The sequence below is a fragment of the Saccostrea cucullata genome, unplaced genomic scaffold, assembly GCF_032062105.1.
Source record: "Saccostrea cucullata isolate Sc308-1 unplaced genomic scaffold, CSIRO_AGI_Scuc_v1 ctg85, whole genome shotgun sequence".
NCBI classification, from domain to species: Eukaryota; Metazoa; Mollusca; class Bivalvia; order Ostreida; family Ostreidae; genus Saccostrea; species Saccostrea cuccullata.
This window is the reverse complement of record NW_026929712.1, coordinates 15087-39953: the sequence shown is the minus strand read 5'-3', so window position 1 is coordinate 39953 and position 24867 is coordinate 15087. Positions and strand designations below refer to the sequence as shown.

At 32.9% G+C, this 24867-nt stretch overlaps 1 protein-coding gene across 3 annotated transcripts; it reads left to right on the top strand.

The window, feature by feature from the left end:
• Positions 1-784: 784 nt before the first annotated feature.
• Positions 785-24339, top strand: LOC134281969 (serine/threonine-protein kinase PAK 3-like). 3 transcript variants are annotated; one of them, XM_062764407.1, is made up of 16 exons: positions 785-931; positions 10260-10394; positions 12153-12229; positions 14031-14140; positions 15254-15419; positions 15621-15682; positions 15794-15886; positions 17023-17198; positions 18046-18232; positions 19326-19418; positions 19920-20019; positions 20934-21030; positions 21137-21236; positions 22071-22208; positions 22358-22481; positions 24068-24317. In XM_062764407.1, the coding sequence occupies exons 2-15, from the start codon at positions 10327-10329 to the stop codon at positions 22439-22441; spliced, it is 1551 nt and encodes a 516-aa protein (XP_062620391.1). In that variant the 5' UTR covers positions 785-931; positions 10260-10326; the 3' UTR covers positions 22442-22481; positions 24068-24317. The 3 variants fall into 3 exon arrangements, with proteins under 3 accessions (XP_062620391.1, XP_062620392.1, XP_062620393.1); XM_062764408.1 differs by lacking the exon at positions 785-931 and adding an exon at positions 9673-9798 and having other exon boundaries at positions 24068-24321; XM_062764409.1 differs by lacking the exons at positions 785-931; positions 10260-10394; positions 12153-12229 and adding an exon at positions 13510-13754 and having other exon boundaries at positions 24068-24339.
• The last annotated feature ends 528 nt before the right edge of the window (positions 24340-24867 follow it).

The following is a 24867-nucleotide window of genomic DNA, read 5'->3' as shown; positions in this document are numbered from 1 at the left end:
CTTCCCATACCTCGTACGTTATAAAATTAATAGTAACAATTAATTATCATGTTATGAGTTAATTACATGTATTATACATATAAACTATACTACAGTGAAGTTCTTTGTCACTGCATATGCATTCGTTGTTCAACATGTTCAAAGATCGACAACTCTTAAAACTCACAACATTTTACAGTTTTGCTGAGTTTTGAATTCTTATTGACATTAAAAAAGGGGGAGGGGATGGAGATGCTTCTCATTTATAACTGAAGTTTACAAAATACACTGTACATGATAAACAACTAAGACTTCCAACTTTTTAAAATTTTAATACAGGATTGATATATCTAGAACATATAATGTATGTGCAATATTACAATAGACTGATATTACAATTAGATAGATCTATCAATTACCATATAAACAATTTACAAAAATATGTCATTGTGCAAATAGTCAGTTACACGTTTATATAAGAATTGGCATCTATACACAAGAATCTAGACTGATATTTTATTGACAAAATAAATGGGAGTATAAGGGGGCATTTAATTTCCTTAAATCTTGTAAATTCCTGTGATAATGTTATCATTTTTAAAAATGTATAAAAACCGTAATACTAACGTTATGACACCCGCCCCCCCCCCCCCCCCTATATATTTGATCAAATTTATAATCAATTTATAAAATTGTTTTATTAATTTTATTAATATTTATTGTATGTTTGTCAGAAATTAGATCAAAATCCTGAAATGTTAAATTTCCAGAATGAAAACAATTTGAGATTTTGACATTATCCCTAGATGCAGTTTTATTCGTTCTGACACCTTCCCCGCATCGCAATCTCGCAAAAGCGAGACTTTGGCGCCATCTTGGTTAAAGAAGAGGCAGAGGAAATGTCGGTGAACTCGTTCAACTTCTAGTAATTAGTCATACACTTGAGAAGTAAGTAAGTACAATCTTGTTACTATTGTTGATCATCTTGTTTTATTTGATTGAAGAACGTGGCCAAAAATCATTATTTGAATACAGTGTCAGGAAGGAAGATATTTTATGATTTATAAATAGACAATGTTCAGGTGTTTGTTTCCGTTCTGTGCGTACAGTGAGGTAGTTATATTTGATTTGACTTTTGAGAAAATACAGAAAGGAAACCCAAGTGTCATTAAGTTGCAGTAGATCTTAGAATCTGACAGTGTCACTGTCACCGATTTGAGCTCGGCATCTTTTGTGAGTTTGAAAGAATCATGTGCACCCCACTGTCATTTGGCTCCGCTGATGAGCATGAAATCCTGCCTGAAAATTTCTCACTTTCATTGTAGCATTGAAAGAAGAGCATTGATTTTTTTTTTCTATCTATCTTTTAGGCTAAAATTTAAAATCAAATACAGGACTACAGTACAGTACAGGTCATCCAACTTGCAGGAAATTATTTTCTTAAATTTTGAGCACACTCACTCAGTCTATAGATCCAAATAGCATCCAATAAATTCAAACAAATATCATTCTGGTTTTATGTGTAAGGTGATGTTTAAAAGCTGTTTGGATTACAAATAAAATGGTCCAAGGACTCTAGTCCCTACGGACTTTGCAGTGTTCTAAGATTTAAAAATCATTTATGTTACACTTCAGTTGAATTTCGAAATCTGTGTTTTTAAGAAAGGAGATTCTACACAGTCGTGAGTACTGCTTACTACGATTTTTAAACACCTCGATTTGTTCATGCTGGTTTCCCTTGTGAAAGACTTTGTTTACGCTACCTCCAAAATAAAAACAAAGACATGCCTGGTACTAAGAAAGGGTCAGAAAAAAGTAAATCTGGGACTGAAAGAAATGAAACGGTTGAAACAACAGATGACTTGACAATAGGGTCATTAAAAGCTGATTTACTTGAAATTAAAGAATGTTTGCAACAAACGGTCAAAACGTGCGATTTAGAATCAATGGTGACTAATATAGTGAAAGGACTTCTGAAGATTCATGAAGCAAATGCAGAAAAAAGAGAAACGCTGTTAAATAAAAGAATCGATAATCTGACAAAAGACGTCGATAGATTAACAATGGAAAACGAAACTCTAAAAGAAAAACTGTCCGAAACTAACAAAAACAATAGAGAACTGAAAAAGGAAATGGATCAGCTGAACGATCTTGCTACTTTTGCCACAGTGAAAGCTAACTATAATGAGCAATACAGCAGAAAAAACAATATTAAAATTTACGGAGTTCAGGAAACAGAAGATGAGGATATTATAGAGGTCGTGAAATCTGTATTGAAGGAGAAAGGGGATGTAGAGGTTAACGAATGTGACATTGTGGCATGTCACAGGATACCTGGATCCAAGGGTAAAGCACCAAAACCCATTCTCATGAAAATGACAAATAACGACAAAAAGGCCCATATAATGCGAAAGCGGTCAAAAGTGAAGGCGGCCCCCGGTAACATTCGACTAGGCGATGACGTTACCAAGGAGAACGGCGAGTTGATCGCGCGCCTGTTGGACTGTGAGGGTGTTTCATCGGCATGGTACTTCAATGGATCGGTTTACGCAGAGGTGAAGAAAAAACGAGTAAAGTTTGACATTCTTGATGACATTGCACACAAGGTAAATAAGTTCCGGGACTAAAATATCCGTCCGTACCTCAACTGATTTTAGTGCTGTAAAATGTATTTCCGATGTCATATGTGTTGATTTTTGACATTCCAAACAGTGACTCACTATATCACGGTAGTCAACTTGTATTTTCGTGGAACTTTTTTTTACTGTTGAAAATCATTATCTGATTTATTTTACTGCTTTTCTCTTCTTTGCTCTATCTTCTTTTCTTTTCTGAATCTCTACATATTTAAATCATGAGTTCACCTCCATCGTTCCGTTGGGTATCTAACAGTTTTTGCACAATTATTATACCAAATGGTTAAAATTATATCCGTAAATTGCCAAGGTTTAGGCGATATTGCAAAACGCAAGGATGTTTTTAATTATTTAAGATCGTTGAAATATAATATTTATTGCTTGCAAGATACACACTTCTCCTGTGATATAGAAAATGAAGTAAGAAATTTGTGGGGATACCAGTGCTTTTTTAGTTCATATACTACAAACTCCAGAGGAGTCGCAATTCTTATTAATAATAACTTTGATTTTAAACCTATTGCAGAAAAGGGTGATGTTGATGGAAACTATTTTTTACTTAAAGCATGTATAGAGGGCCATGAAGTATTGTTATGTACTATTTATGGTCCTAATATTGACACACCACTCTTTTATGAAAACATTCAAAATCATATCGATGATATGCATTGTAGTCATATTATCTGGTGTGGTGATTTTAATCTAGTTATAAACCCAGACTTAGATTATTACAATTATAAATCGATTAATAATCCAAAGGCAAGAGACAAGATTTTGGAAATAATAGAAAATTTTTCTTATATTGACCCTTTTCGACAATTACACGAAAATGTTCGTAGATACTCTTGGAGAAGAAAAACTCAATTGAAACAAAGTCGTTTAGATTTCTTTTTAATATCTGAGTCACTCTTGTCAGGGTTAGAAAAATGCACTATAGAATCTAGCTACAGATCAGATCACTCCATAATATCACTGTCTATTGCTTTTAATGATTTTAAGAAAGGAAGGGGTTTATGGAAGTTTAATAATTCTTTACTTTATGATGAAAATTATTTGGAATGCATTAAAAATGTTATCTTAGATGTTAAAAAACAGTATGCAACTCCAGTATACAATATGGATAACATAAATAATATCCTAGATTCAGATATTTCCTTCACTATAAATGATCAATTATTTCTTGAAACCCTGCTCTTTGAAATAAGGGGTAAAACTATATCCTATGCAACTTACATAAAAAAGAAAAAGGAAAATAAGGAGAAAGAATTGATAGAAAATATCAGGATATTGGAAGAAAATGTCTGTGAAAATAATATTGATAAGTTATTAAGTAATAAGCAAGAATTAGAAAATATTCGAAAACATAAGCTACAGGGTTCATATATCAGAAGTAGAGCAAAATGGGTAGAGGAAGGTGAAAAACCATCAAAGTACTTTTGTTCATTAGAATCAAGAAACTTTACAAGTAAGATAATACCAAGATTAGAAGATGATAATGGAAATGTTATTTATGACCAAACAGAAATTTTAAGAGAAGCAAAATGTTTTTATGAACAGTTATATACAAAAAGTACAGATACTATAAATACTGATATATTCAAAGAGTTAAGAAATAAAGAAATTCCTAAGCTTTCATACAAAGAATCAGAATCTATAGAAGGCGAAATTACTATGGAAGAAGCCTCTTCTACACTTTACAAAATGAAATCAAATAAATCCCCTGGCTCAGATGGTTTCTCTGCAGAATTCTTCAAGATGTTTTGGAAATATATTGGGTTTTTTGTAGTTAGATCTATTAATTATGGATATAAGCATAACAGTCTATCTATTACACAAAAACATGGTATCATTACTTTGTTACCAAAAGGTGATAAACCTAGACAATTCTTAAAGAATTGGCGACCTATTACTTTACTAAATACAGTATATAAAATTGCATCTGGATCCATTGCAAACAGAGTAAAATGCTATTTAGATAAAATAATTAATGAAGATCAAACAGGTTTTATCTCCAATAGATATATAGGAGAAAACACCAGGTTAATTTATGACATAATGCATTACACTGAGGAAGAAAATATACCTGGATTATTACTACTTATTGACTTTGAAAAAGCTTTTGATACACTTTCATGGAACTTTATACAAGGCGCACTTAACTTTTTTAACTTTGGACCCTCAATCAAGAAGTGGGTATCCCTTTTTAATACAGATATTACATCTGCAATAAACCAAGGTGGTAACCTTTCTGATAGAATTAACATTCAGAGGGGCTGTAGGCAAGGCGATCCTTTGTCACCATATATATTCATTATATGTGCAGAAATTTTAGCAATCCAAATTAGATTAAATAAAAATATTAAAGGTATTTCTATAAACAATACTGAAAAAAAGATTTCTCAGTTAGCGGATGATACATCAATTATTCTTGATGGTAGTAAAACGTCACTCACAGAAACACTGCAAACACTTAAGACATTTTCAGAAATGTCGGGATTACATATTAATTATTCCAAAACTCACATAGTGTGGATAGGCTCAAAAAAGTTTAGTGACGAAATTTTGCTTCCAAATTACAAACTTAACTGGGGAACTACCAGATTTACTCTTCTTGGAATACATTTTGATGTAGAATTGGATAAAATACTACCATTAAATTATGAACCAAAACTGGTACATATTAAATCAATACTTAAACAATGGGAGAAAAGGTATTTAACTCCCATAGGGAAAATTACTGTTATTAAAACATTAGTTCTACCATTACTAAATCATATTTTAATGTCCATCCCAAATCCTTCTGAATCGTTCTGTAAGGAATTGGAAAAAATGTTTTTTTCATTTATATGGAATAATTCAACCCATAGGGTTAAGAAAGAAGTAATTGTAAAAAAATATGAAGAGGGGGGTTTAAAAATGTTAAATCTGACATCTTTTATAGCCTCCATGAAATTATTTTGGATAAGACATCTAATTTTTACAAATAGAGGGTTGGAAAACCTCATTCCTAAATTTAATTTGAACAAATTTATAAGTTGTGGAATTGAATATACTTCAACTTTTTTAAAAACAGTAAAAAATAAATTTTGGATAGATGTTTTTAAGTCCTGGATAATGTTACAAAATCTTGAGAAAAAGTTTGATGTTGCTGGTGACTCACCACTATTTTACAATCCACATTTGCATATTGGCGGAAAACCATTTTATAATAAACAAATGTTTGAGAGCAACATTAGACAAATTAATGATATCATTAATGAAGATGGTTCACTATTTTCTTATGAGCAGTTCTGTAACACCTATCCAAATATAAAGATTAATTTCTTAGAATTCAGTAGTATTAATCATGCTATAAAGGATTGGATGAAAAACTCCGGTCAGGAAAAAACAATAAAAAAAGCTCACTAATCCCATGATTATGTCTAATATCTACACAGTAACGAAATGTAGAAAATCTAAATGCTATTATGAAATCCTTATTCAAAATTCTTCTGTCACAGCAGGTAAAACTTATTGGAGTGAGCTTTTAGAAGTTGGAACTCAGGAATGGAAAAAAATTCACATGATACCCTTTAGGGTAACAAAAGATTGTAAACTACAATGGTTCCAATATAGGATTTTAAACAAAATCCTAGCAACAAATTCATTTTTATTCAAAATAAAAAAAAATGACTGTAAATTATGCAGTTTTTGTCATACTGAGGATGAAACAATAGAACACCTTTTATGGGAATGTGATAATACACAATTTTTTCTTGAAGAATTTGTACATTTGTTTGAAGAAAAAACTGGTTTAATGATAAATGTTACTAAGAAATCTTTTATTTTAGGATTTATTGAGGAAAATACTGATATTCAAAATGTTATTCTACTTTGGCTTAAATACTATATTTATACTGCCAGGTGCACAAAGAAACATATTAATTTACAAAATGCAATATCACAAATGAAATTTCATTATGAAACACAGAAAATTATCTCTTATAAGAATGGTAAAAAGGAAAAGTTTGATACCCAGTGGAACAGATGGAATCTGCTATTCTCTTAACTTGAATCTTTACACACTCTCTTTCTCTTCTCTCTCTCTCTCTGCTCTCCCCTCTATCTTTCTCTCTATTGTTTCTATCTTTCTTAAAATAAAAAACACATCATTCTGTTTCTTTTGAAATATGTATATAATGCTGTATTTGTGTGAATTAAAAAAAAAAAAAAAAAAAAAGAATTTCGAAATCAAGGACACTAATATTAAGCATACCATGGATATATCAAATTATTAAGAAGTTCCAATCACCTTTTTTCCTGTATTTTATCCTTGATATCTTGAATCTTTAGATATCTTGAAGTTTTTCCTGGTCCAATTGAGTTGGAGATCATAAGATTTGACTGTAGTTAGATCGATGATCTAATAATGAGGGGTGAAAAGATTCAAGTCATATGTTAACTAGCAAAATACCAGAGAATAACTTGCAAAATGTGCAGTGGTTAGAGCATTTGCTCTAGAGTCACCAAGAAAGAATAAATCCGTACATCATCGGATTTGAATCCTACTGTGGGATGAGAAGCCCAGTCCTTTGGAGGAGACCATGTAATCCATGGTCTTGTGGCACAGTATGTGCTGGTATGAAAAATTTCCTCATTGCTCAATGGCCTTGACTGGCCTGAGTGCCAGTCCAGATATAGGCCTAAATTTGCACCCCTGCATTTAAACATTTCAAAAATGATATGGCACTAAACTTTATATGAGAGACTTCTATCTGGTAATATCAGGGACCCTAATATAGGTCCCTACTTTTACAACTCTGATAGCAATATATGACACTCTCACTAGAAAATGTCAGAATTATTTTATTATCTGATAGTTCATCCAAATAGGAAAGGGAATTCAAAGAACATCACCATAGGAACAGATGTTTTGATCATTTTTATTTAAAATCTATCTTGTTGTTACCTTGAGATCATACTGAACATAACTTTTACCACACGTCTGTTCTTTCATATTATTTTGTTAGACTTTGAAAACATATGCTAGGAAAAACAGTAGGTTGCTTCTCATGACATGTACAGATTATTAGATGCTTGATAAACTTGATTTCCAGTGATGAAAGGCATGCATTTGGTTGAATAGAGTGGAGGCATTGTCAATTACTAAGTAAGCAAATACTGCTTTTCAGTGTGATGTCACAACTCAAACATTATAAGGGGAAATTGCCTGTTAAACATATTAGATCATAGATAGAGTGTACCACTTCGTTCCTGACACGAATACCCTTTAATTATTATATATATGTAATCAAACTTTTTAATAAGTAATTATCAAAGCAGAAATGATACACATATAATGATGTAGCCAAACTCTAACCTAAAACCTTCTTATATGAGAATAATGGCTTAAAAATTCGGATATATTCAGATAAATCATATTATTAGTTTATAATTGAGGAAAAAGAGGCTTTTCCTTATGTGACATTATTGGCTTAAAATATAGCAAAATACAGATATCATAATTTATTGTAGGAAAGGAAACTATCATTGATAATCACAGCTTCAGAGAGGTGATAATTTTTGAGTGAAAATATGAAAAATTTTTAAAATGCTGCATGTGTGTAGAATGCCTGGTATTGCTGTATTGCACCTGTTGCGATATATTTTCTTGAGATTGAAAGCAGAGCTTCCCCACCCCCCACCTTTTAATCATCAGATTAGGTTTTATATGCAAGGGTAATTTGTGTAATGAATGTTGATTTAAACATGTTAAAAAACTCATGCATGAGAAAAGATACTGATATATGTCTGTTTTTCAGAGATATACTTGCATGTGTACCCACCCACTGCTTCTCATAATTTTTGTATCAGAGTACAATGACACTTATATGAATCATATGAAATGTTTCTCTGTGCAACAGTGATGTGTAAATGGTAAAACATACATAAAATGTGTGTATATATGATAGCTTACTTTGTGCATGTTTAAACATTTAATTAGATATGATTTTCAAGATCATGAAAGAGGATTTCTGAGATTACAGATTACAGGTGTTTTTAATAGTAAGACATATGCAGAACTTTTGCTCTGTGTCCTTCATAAAACCATTTCTACACAATGCAGCTTGTAATCTAGGGGGTTTGGCTCAATGGCTTTTCTGCAGAAGCCAAGAGAGAGATGAGTCATTTTCTATTGATCAGATTTCCTTCGATTGGAAACTGTGCCATCAGACAAAACGATAACCTCCATGTAGCTAATTACATAATACGAGGGGAAATTTTCACTTCCTCTGTCTGGATAGTGACTGTCATAAAATCCATCGAGATTTATGAGTTTGTTGAAAATGTCAGATATCAAACAAAATCAATTAAGCATTTGATAATTATTTTTTAAAAAAATCTTATAGATCTGAAATTGTATTGGTGTTAAATTAAGCATACCACTCTATAAAGCAGGTGATTTCATGTGTTGTTGTAAAAGTTCAGTGCATATGGCTTTTAATTACAGATTTAAAAGTAAAAACAGGAATTAATAAATACAGTCAGACAGCTAACAAATTAAATGTCATTTGTTTATGAGATTTTTCCTTTGACATCATCTCTGTATGTGGGAGTACCTCTTTTGTTTTTTGGGCCTAATCTCCACTTTCTTTTTTAAAAAAAAAATCTTTTGGATTAAGGGAGTTTAGAATTCTTACAAATCCTGTAGCATGCCACCTCTCTCTCCCAGATCAATGATAACAAGTCATCAATAATATGCACCGCTCCATAGAGAGAGAGAGATGAGTCATTCTCTTAGCTTTTTTTTTATAGAGCCGATCTTATTTACATTGGCAAAGGGCTTATAAAACTGCACACAAAAGTGAAGGAAGGAATGTCGGGTCAAGGGGTTTGACCAGGGGCATAGAAGACATTTAAGCTTGTTAATTCTACCTGTATTGTTGTACGGCTTCCTGTTTTTTCTGTGTATTGGAGTACAAGTGCATAAATTTTTTTGGATTTCAATACCTGTGGAATTTTAACACTGTGGTTTCTTTTTATTTTCTTTGGTGTATGTGAATGACAAAGGATAGGCAGTTTTTAAACATGCATTGTGTAATGGTGATCTAGACTGGTTGAAAGGTCTAATTGACATTATATTCTTGAGGTCGTCCATTAACATTCCAAAATTTTCCCCCAGTAGCAGACAAAACATTTTCAGGTTTGTTTTTTTTTTTCTCCAACAACGATTAGCAGAGCTCTGTTGTACATATTCTTGGGATACAATATGGGTTTTAACAAGAAAAAATTTCTTACAGAGGTTGTTGTTTTGTGTGTAACAAATACAGTTCGTATAAACCATGTAATGGGGAATTTTATTTATTTATTTGAGGATATAAACAACTTTCTGCATGTAGTATTGAGTGAGTTATCTGGCCTAAGACATGAATCACTCTATTGATTCTGTGAAGTATAGTATTTAATGCCTCGTTATAAAAGTACCGCTTTCCTTTAATGATTTTGTTTTTTATTTTTAGGAGACAGTGCATGATTCAATATGGAATCAATAAAAAGATTACATTGGGGGGATTGAATGTTGCTGCATGCCTGGTTATTGGGGATGACATGCTGCCTGATAATTGGTCATTGAAACTGAGTCATGTTGATTTTTTTTTCTCTCAGAGGCCTGCATTCTGAGCCTGTTGATGACTAGCAAGTATTGATGAATGCTGAGTAAGCCAGCCTGACCATGTCGGACAGTTTTGATGAGGGGGAGAAGCCCCCAGCCCCTCCCGTGAGGCACACTAGTACTATGAGGTGAGTAGTTTTTTATACACAGATGTTTTTGTACTTGCCAACTAGGGAGGTATTAAATTTTTAATGACAGTAAGTGATATAGGGTTCTCAAATTGATTGTTTAACCTGTGTGACCAAGAAAAGTTTCAAATGTTCTTGAGTGTAATTTCTTTAACAGCCTAAGAGTGTAGGGAAGAGGAAACAACAAAAGAATATTTTATACTAGTGTTTAACCCCTCCTTAGTGTCATGATAATGAAGGAACTCCCTACTGAATGATTCTTATAGTTCTTCAATGGGGGATACTCTCATATCAAGATCGTAAAAAAGTCTATCAGCAGACACAGTAACTAGCCAATGAGAAATTCCTAGTGGTTAACCTCTGCTAGATGCCAGCTAACAGTAAACATTGGCTCTCACAGGAGATGTAATTATGTATATACAACTATCTACTAGTTAGTACTTAGTTGACAGTGTACTAGTTATGTTATAAACTCAGTAACCCCCATGCACATGTAGATATTAACTCAAAATGAATCTTTCTCTCTCTCTGGATTAACATTGTAAGTAAAGGGTTATTTTTTTATCCATAAACTTAAACACATATCTAGATGGCTGTGTCTAAAATTTGCTGATTTATCTTGGATTTAAAAGGATGGGAATCATAATGAGCATACAAGGGGCCCTGGCAGACATAGTTTGCCCTTCTTTGACTTATAAAAACATTTGTAAATGTTATCATGGTTATCTGACCCAATGATCAACAGGCATGAAAGTTTAAATAAGGAATTTCAGATTAAAAGTTTACACAGGTTATTTCAACTGAGAAATGTCAGAAGTATAACAGCAAGTTGTTTAGGTTTCAGCTGAATTTCCTTTATAGGTCACTTGTTTATTTTATGATTTTTTGAACATGAAATACATGATACATAGATCTATTATGTACATGCACAAAGAAGACATTGTACACCCCGGCATGTTAAGATGTTGTTATCTAACCAAGGAAATATGAAAGCTGTTTTTTTTTTTTTTTTTTTTTTTTTTACAATTGGTTAATAGATACTGTCTAACTAGGGATTTCTAATGCAGCTATGTGAGGAATGTAGTGTGTTTAGAACAGATGCTGCACACTCAACAGTTAGGGAACCCCCTACAGACATCTTGATAAAACTAATTGCTCAGAAAATCAAGTGCTGTCTTGAATTATGGGAAATCATTTTCACTGCAGGCCACGGCCTTATAATTCTGTGTTTTACAGATAAATGCTTCAGCTGTTGTCTAAATTGTATGTAAGCCTGCATAGATATCTTCATGTCTTGCATGGATATGAAACTTTTTAAGAAGATATATATATATATATATACAATGCATAACCTGATCAGCAACATTACAGTCCCAAATTTTTTGAAATTTTGTGTTTAAAAAATTCATATATGTACAGTCAAACTTCATTATCTCAAACTTGATGGAAGCTAGAAAAAAAGTTGGAAATTTATTTAAGGTTCTAGGTATTGAGGGTAAAATACATATTAAAGAAAAAGTGGTTGCAACTTTCACCTTGGAATATGTATGGTATTCAAGATATCATTGTTCAAGATCAGGAAGTTCAACTGTAATTATATGTTGAAATACTGGTTAAGCTAAGAGAGAATGCACACATCAGTGTATTAAAATATTTATGCCAGTTGAAGTATCTTTTTTGTCAGACAGCTCTGTTTGAAGTGGTGGGGAATTATTTATAAACACTAGGTGTTAATGTGTGCTTTCGTTTGTTTTTCAGGGATGGAAATTTGCCACAAGAACATAAACCACTGCCAAAAGAACCTGACGAAAGGAAAAAGACAAAAACTCCCAAAAGTAGGTCTTTGTCATGGTGTTTCATTTATATGTATTGCTATTGTACAGGTCATTATTTGATGGCTATGGTTTTATTTCAATTATTCCTAAGAAATGGATTTTTCTGACTTTATAGTACATGTAGTACAGAGGAAAGGAGGAGGGGGGGGTGTCTTAAAATAGATAAGATCTTGATTTCATCCTTTAATTGGGTTTTTGGACAAAAATTAATGCTGCAAATAACTTATGTAAAACATAAGAAAATGTTCGATCTCAATGTATATATGCACGAATTGCATCTGTCAATGCTGCACAATACGGGATCATTTAATCTTGGCACACGAAGGGTTTGTATTTTTTTCCTGGATGTTTTTTTGCTCTGGAACTATGATACATGTTTTTGCTGCATGTGAATGAACTTTACGGCTTTTTCTGATGCAAAGATATCAATTCGTACAGAGAACTTTGACCTTAGCAAATCAACTGCTGAAGGAAAACAGACATTTATACTAACTTGAAGATTTTAAGGGCAAAACTCAAGTGCATCTCTCATTCATTTCTGATCCAAAATCCATTGCTTCATTAGATTTTCCTTTTGGGATATAAGGAAATGATACCTTGAATATTGCTTTAACATATTATTCAAAGCCGTAGGCTCAAGTCTGTCATCAATCCAAGATTCCTCTGACTCTAACCCCAGCTTTTATATCATGACATATGCAGGGGAAAGTCAAAGTGGAAGCCATATTAATGTGAGCAAAGGTTTTGATGTTCTTTGGAGTCATTTGTGAAATATATAAAAGGTTATCTTAATTATATCACATCTGGGTACAGTGTGCTTATCTAAGTCTTTAGAAGCATGCTTTCCCCTGAGATGATTGATGCCCTGTAAACACATCTGAGACTGCTAGGGGTGACAAATGCCTGAGCACCAGAAAAACAGGAATCAGAATCTTAGGAATGTTGAAGTGTTTGATATATTGTCTGTATCTAATATTGTTTACAATCCCTAGTGAGTAGTAGTCATAGAGGTTTCAATATTAATGTGTTTAGGGATGTGTTGAAGACGTTGCTCGCTTTTTTGGAAGACATATTTTAGAGATTCCAAACTTTTGTGGATTGGAAGTTTCAGAATGACCAGGGGGAGAAACGTGATAGTTGTGTTTTTATGTACATACAATATGATGCTGTCTGTTGACGTGTTCACAACACTCTTAATAGGCTAATCATTGTATTGCGACAGTAGTTCTGCCCGTGTCAATTGCTTCTCATTTTCAGTAGTGCAGTAGTCACAGTCCTCGATCATCCTGTAGTGCTCAGATGTAAATTTAGTGTTAACTGTGATGCTACAAGGTGTGTCAGAGGAATTTCTGGAGATGTGATGCCAGAATGTGACTGATTCTGCTTGTTTTATAATTTTTATTCCCCTGTTGGATTTTTTATGTTTATTGAATGGAAAATATGAGTGAGAAAAAGAGATCCAGTTGGACTCATGTGTTTATTACTCTACAGAGAAGGATGAGTGGTGGATCCAATAGGCATTCAGGTTGGGAATTACTAAAAGAGGCTCTGCCTTACAGTCTAAGAGATTGATCTACCCGTTATATTTCATTAGACAGACGGTAAAAAACCTAATAAGCAGTAGTATCATGTAGTACTACATGTATACGTACAGGGGATGCTTCAATGAAAATGAATTATACATGTATTTTGGTTTATATTGCATGACATAGAAATATAGACCAAATAAATAGTTAAGTTTTTTCATATATATGGTTTGTTAGTTATGTCTTAATCATTATCTTTAAATATTTATTTACAGGCTTAAATTCCAAAAAGTTGAAAGAAAATGAGAAGCCAATTATTTCAAATCCCTCCAACTTTGAGCACACAGTCCACGTGGGCTTCGACCCCCATACTGGAGAATTCACGGTGTGTATTAAAGGTGTCTTTTTGTTGAAAAGGAAAAAAAGTTACTTTTTTACGGAAATTAATGAATGGTGTATAAAATTCTGTCATATGAACAGTCCTTGACTTACTTTCTTATGTTCACATAATGTAAGTATGAATCCTTGCAATATTATGTAACTATAAATTGTAGGTCCAATTTCAGAGCCATTTATACTATGTAACATTCTTATGAAAGAACTTCTGCACTTCAGAAGATCAGAGTGTCGGTATATAAGCCGTTGTGGTCGTGAGGAGGTGGGAGGGGCGTGGCCTAAGTGTGCCCTAGTATGTGGGTCAAGAGAGCTGAAAACCCGGTAGACTTGTGTCTTTGTTTTTCAAGAGGGATATTAGTGATTAGCTGATAAAGAGCTGGATTAAAGGCTAGAAGAATGTCATAATTGGCTTGGTCGTAAATGGGGGCTCTTGATAAAAAAAAAATAAAAACATTACATATGGTTACATACAACATTTAATGTTGATGTCTGCGATAAGAAATGGGAAGTCTGTAGTGTAAACTTGTCTCAGTTGATTCATATGACTCTTGGTCTCTTAATAATGTTTACATTTTCCTAATGATATGCATGAATCCTGCAAAATATCCTTTCTGATTTATAGCTAAACATAAGTCTATCCTCATACACATGATGTGATACAAAATGAGCATGATGAGTGTAACCATTTTAAACCTGACATAAATGGACCAAATTGATGTAAATACAAGCTGAAACTTACAGAGATACTTGTTCATACTTTTAAAAAAAAATTATGATTTCCCTCTTTACTACTTCCCATTTCTATCATCATCTGCCAAAACACAGTCAAGATAGGAAAAAAAATGTATGATTGGTGATGCTCATTTTTAAATACATGTATACATATAATTGGGAAGTTACTTCACCATGTTCAATATAAAAAAGAAAACCCAATCAGAACTCATGACAGCTGGGGATGGGGATGACCTGGATGGGGGACTCTTATAAATAATGGTAAATGGTGGGAAACCTCATATTCAAAGAAAGTAAAACATTAAGTTATAACCTCCTTTTATTATGAGACCTTGAAGTTCTAAAAATAAATGTTGGTATTCTCTCGCAGGGAATGCCTGAGTCGTGGGCCAAGCTTCTTTCCCAGTCTAACATCTCTAAGATGGAGCAGAAGAAGAATCCACAGGCTGTGTTAGATGTCCTAAATTATTATGATGCCACAAACAAAGAGCAACAGGAACCCAAAATGAAGTATATGACCAATATCAAACCACCTAGTAAGTAGTAAGCCCAGTTTGGCCTCAGCACAAATATAATCAGCCCCTTGAAATGTAATTCTGATGCAACTGTTACATTTTGATTGCCTAATACACTGATGTTTGGAGACATTCAAATGAGAAATTTAGGAGATATTTTTTTATTGATTTAGATATCAATTTGAAATTTGACAAAACTTATTATTTGTTTTGTACCTGCAGGTGCTGATTCCATGCGTCCCACACTGTCAGACAAATTCTCCAACAACGTTGTTATATCACCTGTAAGTCAAAATTGAACAAAAATCAGATATTAAGAAATTATTTTGCGAGTAAAAATTGCTATTAAGTCAACACTTCACAAGAATATTATTTTTTATGTTAACCTTTTACAGCAAAAGGTGGAACAAGCAACACATGCCTCTGAGGAAGAGGAAGAAGAAGCTCCCCCTCCTGTAGCCACCCGACCCGACAAAACAAAGTCTATTGTAAGTCATAAAGACACCTGACCCGACAAAACAAAGTCTAAAGTAAGCTATAAAGCCACCTGACCCGACAAAACAAAGTCTATTTTAAGTTATAAAGCCACCCCCGACCAACAAAACAAAGTCTATAGTAAGTTATAAAGCCACCCAACCCAACAAAAGAAAGTCTATTGTAAGTTATAAAGCCACTCGACCCATCAAAACAAAGTCTATTTTAAGTTATAAAGCCACCCCCAACCAACAAAACAAAGTCTATAGTAAGTTATAAAGCCACCCAACCCGACAAAACAAAGTCTATTGTAAGTTATAAAGCCACTCGACCCGACAAAACAAAGTCTATTGTAAGTTATAAAGCCACCTGACCCGACAAAACAAAGTCTAAAGTAAGTTATAAAGCCACCTGACCCGACAAAACAAAGTCTATTGTAAGTTATAAAGCCACCTGACCCGACAAAACAAAGTCTATAGTAAGTTATAAAGCCACCTGACTCAACAAAACAAAGTCTATTGTAAGTTATAAAGCCACCCAACACAACAAAACAAAGTCTATTGTATGTTGTAAAGCCACCCGACCCGACAAAAAAAGTCTATAGTAAGTTATAATGCCACCTGACCCAACAAAACAAAGTCTATTGTAAGTTATAAAGCCACCCTACCCGACAGAACAAAGTCTATTGTAGGTTATAAAGCCACTCGACCCGACAAAACAAAGTCTATAGTAAGTTATAAAGCCACCTATGTCTATTGTTACCACCCAACACAACAAAACAAAGTCTATTGTATGTTGTAAAGCCACCCGACAGAAGTTATAAAGCCACCTGACAAAAACAAAGTCTATTGTAGCCACTCGTTTTTTTCTAAGAGCAGACCCCACAAATCTACTATGAGTTACATACCAACAGACCTGAAAAAACAAAGTCTATTGCAAGTTACATATTAACAGAAGGAAGATAATTATTGAACCATATTTAGATTTACAGAAATATAATAATACAGAGAAGTTTTGTGAAACTAAGGAATCAAACAAACAGAATAATGTATTCATATTGAATAAAAAATATTTCATCAATGTCATGTGACAAAATAAATATTACAAACAAGAATAATAATATTCTTATTATGTCTGATTTATTTTCCAGTATACAAAGCCAATTGAACCCGAAGAAAAAGCAAATGGTGCTATTGCTACAAGTAAAAATGATAAACCTAAGAAACGTAAAATGACAGATGAAGAAATTCTAGAAAAATTACGCACAATTGTGACCATCGGTGATCCTAACAGGAAATATACAAAAATGGAAAAGATAGGCCAAGGGTAAGGGTTTGAAAATTATTTTCTATTTTAAGAAAACTGTATTCCATTTGAATTTAAAGCATATTGTTATACCTTTAAAAATATGTTCCTATACAAATCTCTACTAAAAAAGTCTAACATTTCTAATGTGTTGCTGAGCGGGCATAAAAAAAATCGATTTTGGATTGCTAAGTGAGATGTTGGACCGCTTAATGAGATGTGGACCGCTTACGTCACACAATGGGCGGAGCTTAATCTCATTTTCATTTTTGGTGTTCAAAAGTGACAGACCCAAGGTTACATCACGGACGATAGTACAAAATACATTTATGTCAAAAAATTAAAATGAAAGGTATAACAAAACATTTTCTGACTATGTTCTCGGGCAAAATGCATTTTGTCAACCCTGGAACCAAACTGTGTGCCTTCGGCCTAATGGCCTCAGGCAGACAGTTTTGTTCTTGGGTTTGACAAAACGCATGTTGCCCTCAAACTCAGTCAATAAATGTATACTTTTGAATATTACAAGAATTTAAGAAATAAAAATGCTATTGAAATCTGAAGTGGGGTCTCTTTTTAACAATGATATTCTTTATAAGATTTATTTTTTGTATGGTATTTTAAAACTGAGTCTCTTGTTGTGTTCTACTGTATGTCAAATCTATCCTATCTTAATTTTTAAAAATTAAGTAGTGTCAAAAGTTGAAATATTTCCGATAGATAAAGAGATAATTGACTTTTGACATACATGCACTTTGCTGCATTTGTTAATTAGCATTTTTAATTTGATGCCTAAATACTGAAATTAAAACTATGAATTTTTGCACCTTTTTTTCAGAAGTTGACATTTATTTTCTGACATTTTCAGAGCATCAGGAACTGTGTATATTGCAATAGAAGTGGCCACAGGAAGGGAAGTGGCCATTAAAACAATGAACTTGTCTCAGCAACCAAAGAAAGAACTTATTATTAATGAAATTTTAGTGATGCGGGAAAATCAGAATCCCAATATTGTGAATTATCTGGATAGTTATTTGGTGGGGGAGGAATTATGGGTAAGTAAAATAAAACCAAGCTCAATTTCAAGCATAATTTCTAGTATTGGGCTATGTTTAAGATTGCTGTGTAGTGCTAGATTGGCACTTTGAAGTTGATCACGTATGTGCTAGCCATATGCAAAGGTAATAAGCATATATCTTACTCTGCATTCAAAAGGTTAACCTATACATGTATATCGAAACTGTCTAGCAGTTAGGCTAGCTGCTATCACCTTGATATTATTCAATAGTCATTAGTCAGGGTGTATTAATTGTTACTCAAAGTCTAGATAAAGTTACCAAATTATTCTGTGGTGCTTTGTAAAGCTTTAGAAATGTAATTGATAAAATTCAGTGTACACAGGTCATTTATTAAAAAGATAAAATTACAGTTAAAATTAATTAAGTCAATCCTTTGATAGCAGTAATTTGAATGACTTCAAAGTACATGTAATTCCAATTTCACTGTTTTTATATGAACTTAATTGCAAAGAAAGATAAGAAATTGCTCTGTATGTAAATTAACAGCATACATGTTAACATTAAACAAGTTTCACTGTAACTTTAAGTAGCTGCATTTTATGTCCAGTAGGTGGGACTGCCAAATCACGTTAACATTCAAGATATCAGTGTTTTTGAGATAAAAACCAAGTTCAGCTGTATTTTCTATTTCATATTAATAGGTTTTGAATTAAAAGGGGCATAAATTTACAATTCTGGTCCATATATTTTGATGCAGTAATCATTGAACTTGAAATGGAGGTTTCATTATCACCCTTGGTTCTAGTTGCATTGTGAAATCGATTCATCTAAATAGATTAAATTGTAGTAGTGCATGTACTTGGCATATCAGTACTTGAAAAGCATTAATAGTGAAATATTTTGAGTTAATATTTCAATTTATTCAGGCGGATTTTTACTACAATATTAAATATAATAGTATTTATAATGGTGCACTCTCCAGAATAAAAATGAAATGAATTTGAGTTCATATTGGGGTTGAGATAGGCATCACCATTTTAAATTGACTTGGGCATTTATAAATGCAGTGTTAGTAGGCCACCTTGTGAGGATAAGAAATATGAAATATACACTTGACATTTGTTCACAGGTTGTTATGGAATATTTAGCTGGAGGATCTCTTACTGATGTTGTCACAGAAACATGTATGGATGAGGGACAGATAGCAGCAGTCTGTAGAGAGGTATTACTTTATAAGTGTATAATCCCCCCTTCTCCTTTTGGCCTCCTTTTGGAGGTTTGACCTGTCACTACTCCTCAGTTTGGGGTTGGTATTCCATGATAAACTTTTTATTAACTTTGGTAGCAGCTAAAAATTGATCCCTCAAACTGGGGTTTGTTCAAATCATGACCCCCGGGGGGGGGGGCCAAAATGGACGATCAAAGTTTTGCATAGGAATATATAGGAAAAAATCTTTAAAAATCTTTTTCTCAAATTTAAAGCCAAAAGGTGATGAAATTTCATCTAAGAGGTGGAAACTTTGTTTAAATATGTATTTTTCTTTAAAATAATTATTCATTTTATATTCTTGCTCAAGAAACTTATGTGGCAGATATTTGGCTGCACCAAAAAAATCTTGTTTTGGGTATACCTACAGACAATGTTTGAAAAATATATGATAAACATGAAGAAATGGTTTTTTTTTTTTTTAAACTAAGTTTTGCTGTGCTTTACTATTTTCAGTGTTTACAAGCTTTAGAATTTTTACATGAGAACCAAGTCATTCATCGAGACATTAAGAGTGACAATATACTGCTGGGAATGGATGGAAGTGTCAAATTAAGTAGGTTTTCTCCTTCGGAACCTAGAGTAGGTTTTCTTAAGAACCTTAGAACTTTCTATTTTCATTTAAAACGATGATTGCAGGAAGTTTCCTGTAATTTTGAATTGTGGTAGCTAGCATTTATTACACTATATGGATATGATTGCTTACTTGACATATACATGTAGAAGCATTAAAGCTTTAAAATTTAAAATGCAATAGGTAACAAATTATGTGACAGAATAGACAAGGTGTTGGAATTTACTGTTATATGAATATATATTATTATAACAGTAACTTTATATAATACATGAAAAAAGTAAAAGGTCGTAAAATCACGTTGAGTTGACAGGCGCGGATCATCAGATCTAACTAGACGCTTCAGTTTGATCTGATGATCCGCGCACACCTTATTGTGGCAACGACTAGGTAAGGGTTGTTGTCAAGGCAACAGGCAACATTTAGTACTGATATGTACGGAAATCTTCGGAAATTGTAACTACAAGTTACTGTTATAATGATAAATTTATTATATACCCCCTTATAACTAGCTAAATATAGCAGAATAAAACTTAAGAGATCATTTGTATAATATCCATAAAACAAAGCATAATTACAAGGGACTTTTTAACGCGCAAGAAAAATAACGTCATGTTTTTGCGTACTACGTCATCAGTTTCAGAGAGTGGTGATATGGATTCAGAAAACCAGTGTGGTGATCCGGAAAATCGGATCAAACTCTGTAAAATTAACAAGAACAAAAACAAGGAAATTGATGGGTATATAATAAAAAAAAATACATGGAAAAAAGTAAAAGGTGAATGAAAATAAAGGCCTGAATTCACGTTAATATGAATTGTACAGGTGTAAGATTCGACAATTTTTCCTGTATCACGTAGAAACAGCTGCTAACTGAATCCATTTCCTCTTCACAGCTGACTTTGGGTTTTGTGCTCAGTTATCTCCAGAACAAAGTAAAAGGTCGACAATGGTGGGCACACCTTATTGGATGGCACCAGAGGTCGTCACTAGGTAAGGGTTGTTGTCAAGGCAACATTTAGTACTGTAGTATGTATATTTCATAAACTCAGAAATTAAAATCCAGAATGGTCACTACAGTTTGAATTCTGTATAACAGGAAACAATATGGTCCAAAAGTGGATATTTGGAGTTTAGGTGTGATGGCCATTGAAATGATTGAGGGAGAACCACCATATCTGAATGAAAATCCTTTAAGGGTAAGTTCAGTGTTAAGAAAATAAGACTTTATATAGCATCTTTTGTATCTGAGTGGATAATTATATGTATGCCTCCCTTATTAAGAAGGTAGGGCACATTGCTTCGCTGCTGTCTGTCAGTTGGTCTATTAGTTAGTCCACCAAGAGTTTCCTTTCACCTTTTTTGCAGAGTTTGCACATACTGAAATGAAATTTAAATAAAAATATCTAGATCAAGGTCTGTTTTGGGTACGATTGAGCAATTTTTGACAGTTATTGCCCTTGGACTTAGAAAAATTACAACTATTTGCATTCTTGGTATGTATGTTCGGGAGGGGAAGGGGAAGATTAAACATTTCCTGTTTGTAGCATTCTTTAAAAAATATAAACAACATGATTTGCTAGGGTTTTCAAGTCATTTTTAGTAGTTGACTTAATCTTTCAAAAGAATAGTTAGATATTTGTTCTGTTAAAAATTTACATGTTTAAACTTTGATGACAGAATACTCTCACAAACTGGATATTGGTATGCAAAAAAATTTGCTAAAGCTTTGACTCTAAAAAAATTTTCACTCCACAAAAATATTTACCAGTACTTCAGCATGTTTAAATAATGTATTATAAAAGTACTGTCAAATCTTTTTATCTCATCCTCCATCTGACTGAGAGAAAATTTGGAGTTATAAGAGAATTTGAGATATCAAAAGTAAAACTCATCAATAATGAGAAGTAGGGACTTCCAAATCATGCACTTTGACATATTCATGGTTTTCAACATATCAGCATTTGAGATACTGAAGTTAAATTGTATAACAATGTGAACCAATGATTCAGATGATATGTTTTATTTTGTAGGCTCTGTATCTTATAGCAACAAATGGTAAACCCGAAATCAAAGAGAAACACAAACTCTCGCCGGTCTTCCAAGATCTCCTGGATAAATGCCTGGAGGTGGACGTAGAAAAAAGAGCATCAGCCTCGGAGCTCTTAAAGGTATCTCATATTCTGATCATTTGATTTTTTTTTTTCCAAAACAAGGATTCATTTTCTAGCAGATTTTACACTGTTGTTTTACACTTATTATTTTGATTACATGTATTAAAAATCTCCTATGAATCTTGCGAATCTTTTGCTCATTGCAGCATCCCTTCCTTCGGTTAGCAAAGCCACTGGCCAATCTACAGCCACTTATACTAGCTGCCAAAGAAGCTCAAAAAGGACATTGAACAAGTTCATCTTATGCAATAATCTCTCTGTGTCTAAAAGGTATGTTGTGGATTTCTGCTCAAAATCTTGTGCTTGATAAATTGCATATTGAGAAAAACACAACATATTGCCAGAGATTTAAACAAATTCAAGCTTTGAAAAATTTAAATTGATCTGGAATTGAGTACTTTCAAATCACTTATTTTTGTGAGGTCAAATTTCATGGTTTGAGGAAAATATATTGATAAATGAGGATTCCACTTTTTGATTGACGAAATATTCAGTTGTTACTTATTTGAAATTTTTTATTTCATTAGGATTTTAATTCGAAGGAGTCGTGATTACACAAAAAACAACAAAAAAACATTTAAATTAGTGATACCACACTTTTTATGCCCTGCCATGAATATGGCCGGGGCATACAGTATTTGTCATGTCCGTCTTTCCGTCCTTCCGTTACACTTTGAGTTTAGCTCAGTTCAAAGCTCAATTTCGAAGAAACTATCCACCACCAAGATGTTTTCATCAAACTTCATATGCTGATAGATATTGCTGAGAGCTATGCAACTGCATCAACATTTTTTGACCTTGATCTTACCTTTGACCTTGCCTTCACTTTTCTTAAATTAGTGTTTAGCTCAGTTTTAAACTTACCATTCAAGATGGTGTTATCAAACTTTAAATGTTGATATACATGTACATACTGATGAGAGCTATTCAACTGCTTCACCAGTTTTAAAGCTACCATTCAAGATAGTGTTATCAAACTCTATATGTTGATACATATTGATGAGAGCTATTCAATTGTATCACCCTTTTTGACCTTGACCTTTTCTTTGACCTTAACCACACTTCGCAATTTAGTGTTTAGCTCAGTTTTATGGAAACCATCCAAGATATTTTTATCAAATTTTATAATCTGATAGATACTGATGAGAGCTTTTATACTGCATCAACACTTTTGACATTGGCCTTTCCTATGACCTTGACCTCACTTTTATCAAATTGTGTTTATGTCAGTTTTAAAGAAACCATTCATGATATTTTTTCAACTTTATGTGCTGATACATACTGAAGAGATCTTTTCAACTGCATCTACATTTTTTTACCTTGACCTTTCCTATGATCTTGACCTCACTTTTATCAAATTAGTGTCAATCTGGTGATACATGATACTGATGAAAGCAATTCAACTACATCCAAATGTTTTACCTTGACCTCACTTTTATCAAATTGTGTTCAATTTTAAAGAAACCATTCATGATATTTTTTAATGTGCTGATGCATTCTGACAAGAGGTTTTCAACTGCTGCATCATTTTTTTACCTTGGCCTTTCCTTTGAACTTGACCTCACTTTTCTGAAGTTAGTGTCACAATTGATATGCTGATGCATACTGGTGTAAGCAATTCAACTGCATCAGTATTCAAGATATTCTGATCAAATTTCGTACACTAATACCAATTTTCTCGTTGAATTACTAATATACCCTCAGTGGGGCATTCATGTCCTATGGACATATTTCTAGTTTGAATAGATAGACAATTTTCAATCATTTCATTAATTTAAAAAAAATATATATATTCCATTTTTCTTGTACTTTTTTTCATTTTTATTTTTCATCAGATCTCTCTTTTTTTTTTTCAGGTTGTATGATAGATCTGCAGGAGTTTCAGGTGTGAATGCAAGAAGCAAAACTGTTAATGAAAGGAAACTGTCTACTTGATGTCTTTCAGTGCCACTGCTTCAGAATGGGTGATCTAAATGTCAGCTTTATTTGTCATCATGCCTGCTGGGACTGGCGAGGGATACGACCCCAAACCCCTCAAAAGACTCAGCCAAATTGTGATATTGGTGACTTTTTACATGTCAAATTTTTAAATAATGTTCAAAACATTTCGTAATAAAACATGCATGTAAGAATGAAAATGTCCTCATGATTTTTCTCATATAACTATCAGTGAATTTATCGTTCAGTCATAGCTTTAATGTTCATTTTGATTTTGTTATTGGTTACTAATAGTACTGCCTCTTACGTAGAACTTTTTAAGTTATTTTTGTGTTACCTCTATTTGTTTTGTTTTACATTTAATAACAATAATGTCTATTTCTGCAAATTGGAATTTTTAGGTTAAACATTCTTGAAGAGGAACAAGTCATAAGCCATATTATATTTATCAAATATTTGAATGGTAAAAAATAAATGTATGGTTGTCTATTGTAATACCCAGCTAGTTGAAAATTCCAGTCAGAATTAAAAGATATCAACAATGTTGTAAGTTATCGTCCAGTGGATATCCATTACAATTTATGCTTGACAGCTCTTGCTCTGTCTTGGTTGTGAATACATTTGTATTTTAAAAGGTCATTCTATGCATTGAACTTATTTTAATTGTCAAATATTTGACATACACCACAAACAGAAAGTAATGAAGTAAAAAGGAAAG